Source organism: Paramisgurnus dabryanus, chromosome 3 (assembly GCF_030506205.2).
Source record: "Paramisgurnus dabryanus chromosome 3, PD_genome_1.1, whole genome shotgun sequence".
Classification (NCBI taxonomy): Eukaryota; Metazoa; Chordata; class Actinopteri; order Cypriniformes; family Cobitidae; genus Paramisgurnus; species Paramisgurnus dabryanus.
In genome coordinates, this window is record NC_133339.1 from 21,473,153 (window position 1) to 21,482,384 (window position 9,232).

At 34.9% G+C, this 9,232-nt stretch overlaps 1 protein-coding gene across 2 annotated transcripts in view; it reads right to left on the reverse strand.

Moving 5' to 3' along the window:
• Positions 1-1,282: 1,282 nt before the first annotated feature.
• LOC135768510 (trypsin-like) overlaps positions 1,283-9,232 on the reverse strand; it is a 262,331-nt gene continuing 254,381 nt past the window's right edge. The window contains exons 3-7 of one of the 2 annotated variants that reach the window (XM_065277738.2): positions 4,906-4,926; positions 4,628-4,796; positions 4,280-4,548; positions 4,016-4,152; positions 1,283-3,124 (exon numbers count right to left, since the gene is read on the reverse strand). In XM_065277738.2, the coding sequence (XP_065133810.2) occupies positions 2,852-3,124; positions 4,016-4,152; positions 4,280-4,548; positions 4,628-4,796; positions 4,906-4,926 (869 nt within the window). In that variant the 3' untranslated portion in view covers positions 1,283-2,851. The remainder of the gene's footprint in view (positions 3,125-4,015; positions 4,153-4,279; positions 4,549-4,627; positions 4,797-4,905; positions 4,927-9,232) is intronic. The other variant, XM_065277740.2, reaches the window with a different exon arrangement.

Here is a 9,232-nt window from a genome sequence, read left to right on the forward strand (position 1 = left end):
CGTAAAAAAAAATTATGCACATGAAAGTTTCACGTGAGCACATGAAACTAAACTATAGATTTTTTTACTCCAATGTCACCTTAGGGGCTCGGTAGCACACAGTTGACAGTACCCATTAAATTCCATCCTATTTTTTCCTACTATGGAAGTCAATGGTCACTTACTGCTGTGTGTTTACCATCATTTCTCAAAATATCTTATTTTGTGTTCATCAGAAAAAAGAAATTCATACAGGTTTAAAACAACATGAGGAAGAGTAAATGATGACAGAATTTTCATTTTAAAGTGAACTATCCCTTTAAGGAAATATTGTAAATGATTTAGGGGGATTTTCTGTACTTGGAAATTCACCCCATGATGCTATATCTTTGACACAGCATCATGTTTTCATTTGTCTGTAGCCAGATCTTCATTTTTACCAAGTATGCAATGGCTTTTCGTTTGATTGTTTCTTATTTGAATTGGAATGTAAATTGGCCTCGGAATTATGTTTTTCCTACCTGGTTAATAAATTGTTGTTTGATTTTATTCTGTGTTGCTTGGTAAATGTTTACACTGCAAGTATATTAACGATGTATCCGTAGTTACCGTATGGACTGAAATCAGGCTAGGATCGGCCTAAATCCCAGTTAGATAGTACAATGCATCAGCTGAGGATTTGAGAGATACGACTAGCACTTGGCGTTAGTTTAAGTGTACATAGAAGCGTGGAAGCTAACAATGTGCATTTCCGTTTAGAGTAACATGTAAATGTTATGTAAATGTTATGACAATATTATTCTATCTACGTGTTTATAGGAAACTATGGCATGATTATACAAAGCTATTGTCAGAAATCGATCAGTTTGTTCTGTTGATAGTGTTCATGACCAGTGGCGGTTTTAGGGAGGGGCCAGCGGGGGCCAGTGCCCCTGTGACAACAAGCTTGGACCCCCTTGTGGCCCCCCTAAATGTGGGTTGTGAAATTATTTTTACAAATTTTTTGCGATTGTTGTTTTTTACATCCATTAGACAGTTAGGGAACGCAACAGAAAACAATGAGGAACAGAAAACAACACGGAACAGAAAACAACGCAGAATATTTTCTAGAGGGAACACAACAGTATCATAGAACATGCTTTTGCGGGTTTTCATAACAGTATAGTAATAACAAGAAAAAGACATGAAAAAGTGTAAAAATTAAGGTGTTAAAATAAATATATACATTTATTCTCATCAGCAAAGAATGGAAAACTGAAAATTACTAAGATAGACAAACTAAGTAATAAATGCACTTAAAGGGATAGTTCACCTTAAAATGAAAATGAGGTGGCTGTATGGTCTGGGATATATGTGGCCTGTCTGAACAAATAAATACAAGATTATCTCAAGTGCTTACGGGTCAAATGTAATGTGTCATCACACCATGCAATTTCATTAAATATAAGGAATGCAAAATATGCTACATTTATTTCTTATTTTATGGACTCAAAATAACTCTAAATATTCCATCTTCCATCTTATTACACATAATGGCCTCTAAAGATATACAAATTTCATTTGCATGTTTGGATTTTCTCTGTCAATGGTAAAATAATAAAATATTTCCTCAACTAGGATCATCTTAAAGAATGTTATTATCAATGTTGTATTATGTCACTTATTGAGTGAAATGCACAAAGTATTACTGAAATCTACACAAATTCACCTAGTCTTTAGTAACAGTAAACAAATCCGACTTGCTTTCCTAGAAGGTGGAGGTAGGACCTGAATTACGTCACAATCTCTAAGCTAAACCCCTGGGCTAAAGAAAAGTGGATAAAATTAAGTCAGTGTGTGAACAGGGGTGGAGAAAAGATGCCAGAGTAATTGTCATGCAAGATGCATGTAGGTGGCTGTTTATGTTTGACAGGACTGGATGATCAGGTATAACAAAAAAAACATTTTGATTGGCCCAAAGCATGCGCAGTAGGATACATTTTCGGCTAGTAGAGATCTGCTGATCCAACATTCCCTGTGACAAAAAGTTTCAGCGAGTTCTTGTATATCTAGATGCAAGTCACGCAACAATCGTTGTTATCATATTTGCCCATGGTGTAATCTGACACTATGTTCTACACAACATACAGAAAGACAAAGACTTTCCAAGCCAATGTCTTTTTTAAATATAAATATCATTTATTCAGTTTAGAATTAAAGTTAAATACATTTTCGACAATTTGGTTATTTTGAGCTTTTCAACTGTTTGTCAGACTCAGAGATGAAGTATAACAATATTGTCTGTTAACATCATAAGTTAATAAAAATAAGTTAAAATACCAGTCCTGGTTTAAAGTTAAGATTTAGTTATGCATTCTGACTTTACACATAGCAAACATTCTCTCGTTGAAAAGAAAGAAAAAAACATTTGAAATTTTAAAGGTGCAGTGTGTAATTTTCAGAAGAATCTCTTTACAGAAATGCAAAATAATATACAAAACTATATAATCAGGGGTGTATAAAGACCTTTCTTTATAAAGCGTTATGTTTTTATTACCTTAGAATGAGCTGTTTTTATCTACATACATGGAGGGTCCCCTTACATGGAAGTCGCCATTTTGTGCCGCCATGTTTCTACAGAAGCCCTTAATGGACAAACTTTTTTTACTAAGTTGTCTCCGACGATTACATGTTTGTCCCGTGGCGGCTAACGTAGCTTCTCTATGGGTTTCAAAAGTGAGGGGGGAGCAGGTGACTATGCCGTTGGTTGCAATGGGAAACCTCACCACTAGATGGCACAAAAATTTACACACTGCACCTTTAAAAAGGTAGATTTAAATTAAATGAAATAATATATTAATAGCTTATTAACAACACAAAAAACCCTCAAAATTTAATAATGGAATAATAGAGTAATAATAGTATATATGAGGGACATGATAAATACAAAGTAGTTGGATGAGTAGCTGCTAGGGCTATTGGAGGAGAACTGAACAAAACCAGGTTGGTCGCTGCTTATGTGAGAGATAATCCAGTCCTCGTAATTGGAGACTTTTGTGTACACACCGGGAAGTTCAGGTTCAGCACAGCCTTGACCATAACTCACAATTCCAGACTGAATCCACTGGGTGTCAATCTTAACTACCAGTGGCCCTCCAGAATCCCCCTGCATTGACCAAAAATGAACTATTACTGACATACACATTATTTACACTTGGCATTAACATGAGTTTCGGTCACAAGTGGAAGACGCTGAAGATGTGTAAAACATTTTGAGCTCGTCCACTTTCGACCACATTCAGAGGTAGTTGAAAACACCATATTGCTTTTGTGGTGTAGATGTGTAAAACGCATTCAACCAGCCACAAAACACCACCTATTATATTATATGATGTGTAATGTATCAGACACAATGTTCTAACATAGGACATGACTTTGTGCAGCATATTTACTAACAACACAAGCAGTGACATAATATGAGTGTCAATTTGAACCCATTATTTCTCCCGCTCACATTTAAATGAAAGCAGAGGAACTCGCCCACACCCCACCCCTTCAGTAATCATGACAGAAGTGATCGAAAGTGGACAAAAAGATAAATTAACATACCAGGTGCGTCATTTATAAAATGCTGCGTAGATCCTACATTTGATCTTAAGATAATTTATCAAAAATGCGTACGTGTGATAGAAACCGAAACATATTCACAGAAAATGCGCATACCCCTTTTGTTTCAGATGTGAAAATTATAAATCGAAAATGATCTTGAATTTTATATTTATCTTTATATTTCTTATTTACACACTGTAAAAAATCTTTGCTGCCTTATTTTTTGTTTAATCAACTCAATTTACAAGTTATTTTAACTTAATATTATTTATCAATCCTTAGCTATATAACAAATAAAGCTTTTTTGAAAAAACACTCTTAAATTTATTTATAACCCAGCACAGGGCCAAAATAGGACGAACACGCCCTGCTGGATTGTAATTTAACATACGGTATGCTGTGTTATTTCAACCAATTGTTGAGTAAAACATAAACATTCAACATGTACCTGACATGAGTCTTTTCCTCCCTGACTTAATCCAGCACATATCATGTTGTCTGTGAGATCTGCATAGGCATTTTTGCAAGTACTGTCACTCACAATTGGTATCTCCACTTCCTGCAGGATGGCGGGGAGTTGGTTGGCTGTAACAGGTAGATCGGTAAATAAATATCATAATTAAAATACATTACTTTTAATAGCCATCTAAGTTGTTGTGATGCTTTGTGCTAAGCTTAGAAGACTGATGGTGTTTAATATGCGTTCACTCACAGTTAGGATTACGTTTTCCCCATCCTGTGATCCAGGTCATTGTACCTTCACCAACCGTGCTACCTGCAGCAGCCAGACAGACGGGCTGAATATAATTACTGAACTCCACAGGAGATGAGAGCCGAAGGAGAGCTATGTCATTGTCTTCTGAAGAACTTGAATAGGAAGGATGTGTGAAAACTTGAGACACTGTGCTGGAAATTTCATTTGGGTTTGAATCTGTTTGGCTTTGACGTCCAATGTACACCACAATGGTATTTGTAGAAACGCTGTTAATGGACAAAGTCAGTTTTAGCTTTATTATGATTATCTAAAGTTATGTCTTTGTGTAAGCTTTAAACTTTATACCTCTGAAAGCAGTGAGCTGCAGATAAAACCCAGGACGGACTGATGAGACTCCCACCACAGAAATGGCCTCCATAGGTGTTACTTTGTATGCTTACTTGCCAGGGCCAAGACCCTGCAGATGCATCCTCCCCTCCAACAATTTTGGTGTTAAGCGGGGCTTGGCCACACACTGAAAGAAGGGGGAAATGTATGAGAATTCCCTGTTAAAATGCCTTACAAAAATTCGAAAAATGGAACATTTAATAAGGTTTATGGTCATTATGAGTTTAATCACTTACCATTTGACTGGCAAGATGAACCTGTGAATGGAAAGAGTGACAACAGTGAGATGATGTTTGTGTAAACACTGCCATAGTTGATAGACTGGTTTGGGCAGTTTGAGCGATCATTATTTTCTACACAATAATAATAATACAAATAATAATAGTGTCATTGACTACAAATGTAGGTTTCATCAATTCATGTTAATGATTAAAATAGTAGTTTAAAAATGTTTTTCTAAATATAAAAAAATAACTAAGATGAACAATTTCTGTATAAATAGTTCATTGTTTGTTTTTAGTTATCAACTAATATTTAATATTAACAAATGGAACCTCAATTGAGGTGTTACCAGAATGTATTTGTTAACCAATTTCAGGTATTTAAACAAGAACTTTTAAATCAAAAAGGCATTTAAAAGTTTTTCTCAATCATAAAATTTAATTCTGTCAAGTATGTCAAACTATTAACTAGTTGTTTCATGTAATAGTTTGTGTAAGATACAAAAGACCTTTGCAAATTCAAAGTGAATTTAATAAGTCTTCATAAAAACAAAAATATGATCAACATTGTTGGTAATTTTGCCACATTAAAAATCATTTTGTAGATCTTACCTGATATATTATTGAGAAGTATGACTCCAGCAACACATAAGCACACAACTAAATTAAACTTCATCTTCTGGTGTGTGTAGTATCCTTCACTGTCAAGAGTCTAATGACATGAAAGGTAAATACATCAGGTTGTATAGTTAAGCTCTCAAGCCCCCACCCCACCTTCATAGTTTATAACTGACTCACCTTGTTTGATGTTTGTTATTGTGTAATATTTAAAATATGTATGTAACCACATAAGTCTTGCACAAGCGCCTAAAATTCAAAATTGACACTTTTTTTGTTTTGAACTTCTTTTTCATTAGATGACCTTTATCTTGTTTGTCTTTTGTTTATAATTCATGCTTTTGAATTTCCTGCAAAAAACTTCCTTCTTCCTGGACAGACAGTACTAATGAAAAATAAATAAACATATATAGTTACTTTGTGTTTCTCCCCATACAGTGTAGAAAATAGTTTCCATTGGCACAGATTACAATATTTTAAAATAGGTTTGTGCTGACATCAATAAAAATGTATATGTGTATATTTGTGCATAAACACAGACTAGAACATTTGTTAATGCATTAGCTGACACAATGAGCAATATACGCAATAACAACTATTAGGTGCTTAGTTTATATTAGTTTTATAATTTACTACTAAATTTTTACATAAAAATTCATAACAATGTTAACAGTTAATGCACAATGAATTAACATGAACTATTGCATTGCCATTAACTTACATAAACAACGATTTATAAATGCTGCAAAACTCACCTGCTATGTTAAGAAGTTAGCCCAGCAACACACAAAATTAGCCGAAAAACCATAATTTATTTTTTTTCTTCGTAATAATTTTTGATGACACAGTGTGGGCGTTCTGGCCTAACATGGGTGCCCTCGCATCATCCAGGTGGATGCTGCACATTGGTGGTGGTTGAGGAGAATTTGTGTGTAAAGCGCTTTGAGTGCTGCAGAAAAGCGATATTTAATGTAACAAATTATTATTATTATTATTTTTATTATACATCAATGATTCCACATATAAAAAGGCAGGCCTGTGTTACTGCACGTCACATGTTTGTATGCCTAAAGCCAGACCTGTGTTACTGCCTACAGTACGTCACATGTTTGTATGCCTATGGCATCTAAATGAAAATATGAAAGGGATTTCTTGGTATCTTATAGGTAACAATGGCGTTTTAAAGCACATTGTCTAAGGATCACATGACATTATGATGTACTGGAAACCAGTTTCCAGCAAAACTGCTGGTGGTTTAATCACTGTATCAAGTTAGGTGCCTTAGGTTTCTGGCATATAGCTTTATTGTCACTGGATGGCACCACATCTTAGGCCTAAAGATATCATTATTGTCATCTGTACTTGGACCGTACAATAAAATTCTTATTCTGTCCTTTTCTTCCATAAAGACGGGTTGTAGGGCTGTAAGCGTGGGCCCAGTGGTCAAAGAGAATCATTTTAAACAAGCTGGACGGCAGTTCAGTGGATCCTAAAAAGGTGGTTTATTATGATGAAAAAGAAAAATAATTTACATCATCACATATTGAAATACAAACAAATTGAACAAAACAAAACTGCAACGATGTGCAAAGTAAGGCAACACCAAATAATTTGACACAATTTGCAACAGGGTTGGACTTAACAAAACCTAACTCCTTTCTTGGGCTGTAACAAATGACCAAACAAACATTATACACAAAAATAAAGGAACACTAAACACTCACCAATAACATTGTGTAAACCCATGGGACCTTAACCACACACATACACACACACACACACACACACACACCACAAATAACAAAAGAAAAGAAAGAATTGTTTAGCTGCTATTCCCCCAGACAGATGGACTGTTTGATGGTGCAACATGAGAATAGAAGACCTACAGCCACAACAAAGTTTGGGGGGGCGGTGTAGTCACTTTTATACAACATGGTGTTACCTATAGAGTTATCAACGGTTGTGAAAAACTTGAGATAATCATAATTGAGGCATGGGTTAACAAAACAAACATCTGAATAATAAACTTTTATAATCCTTGTCAGAAAATAACTAGGGACATGTTGGAGAGTGTATGTGATAGGGAAAACTCCAAAGTTATAGTATGTGGGGATTTTAATGCATATAATACCTTGTGGGGATGTGCCAGAACAGACAGAGATGAATATACCATTGAGGAGTTTATGGATGATAATTTGATAGTATGTCTAAATGATGGAAGAGGTACTAGGTATGACATGGGATGTGAGAAGTAACAATGCAATGGGTATTGATCTTTATCCTATCTGCATTCAAATAAGGAGTCAAAATATTAGTTTTGAAGAAAATTGGAGTTCAAGATGGAGAATGAAAATTTCCAATTGGGGGCTGTATAATTTTATAACAAGTAGCAAACTAATTGAAGTCAGGTCAAATTTGAGTGACGACGTTGAGGAGTTGAATGATATGATTATTAAAATAATACATGAGTCAGCAGAAGAAACAATAGGTAAAACATCTGGTGCAAAGAAGAAGAAAATTGTACCATGGTGGTCTGATGAGTGTCGAGAGGCTGTTAAAAACAGGAATAAAGCCTTTAAAATTGTTAAATCTAATCATTCATTTTATAATTTAATGGAGTATAAAAGAGCACAGGCTAAAGCTAAAAGAATTATAAGAGAAGCTAAAAGGAAATATTGGAGAGACTTCTGTAGTAATATTGGGACAGGAATTAAAATTAATGACATATGGGGAATGATCAGAAAGATGGGTGGCATAAGAAGGGATTTTTCATTACCAGTATTAAGAGATGGTGATACTGAGGCGGTAACCAGTAAAGAAAAAGCTGAGATGCTTGCAAAATCATTCGTAAGGATACATAGCTCACAGAATCTCTCCAGTGAAGAGCTAGATATAAGAAGGAGGATCATTGAAAAAGTAAAAATAAGCTGGGGATTAAAGAGGTTGGGGAGAGCTCACTAGATGCAAAGTTCACACTGTTTGAACTAAAAAGAGCATTGATAGGTGTTAAAAATACCTCACCAGGGAGAGATGGGATATGCTATCAAATGATTGAAGAAATATCTGATGTGGCAAAAAATGTGATACTGGTTTTGTATAACAAAATTTGGGAGCAAGGAAAATTGCCTTTGTAGTGGAGCCTTCTGAACATCACCTATCCCAGCACTGCAAGTAGTAGTAGGGGAGATGCCTTTAAATCTTAGGAGATTACAACTTTCTCTAGCATATTGGGTAAACTTACAAGGGCATGAAATTACACATCCTACAAAACTGGTGTTAGAAGAATGCTGGGAATATGGTCGCACTATGAATAGCAGTTTTGGATGGAACAGCAATAAAGAAGCAGATTATATGGGAATCAGTACAATACCTTGCAGCAAAAATATTAACTTGAGCACAATTCCACCTTGGTTTTTCTACTATCCTGTAGTTGATCTGGAAGCTAAGAATATAGTCAAGATGGGATTGTATCAAAGTGTAGAGCAGTATATAGAAGTAATGTATAATGACACAGTACAAATATTTACAGATGCATCTAAAGAAACGGCAGGTAAAACGGGGGTATACATTCCTAAATATAATGTTATAGTACAAAAAAGAACATCAAACCACTTATCAATATTTTCTGCAGAGATGATAGCCATTATAATGGCACTTCAGTGGGTAGAAAAAGTGAAACCATATAAATCTGTTATTTTCTCAGACTCCATGTCTTCTTTAACTA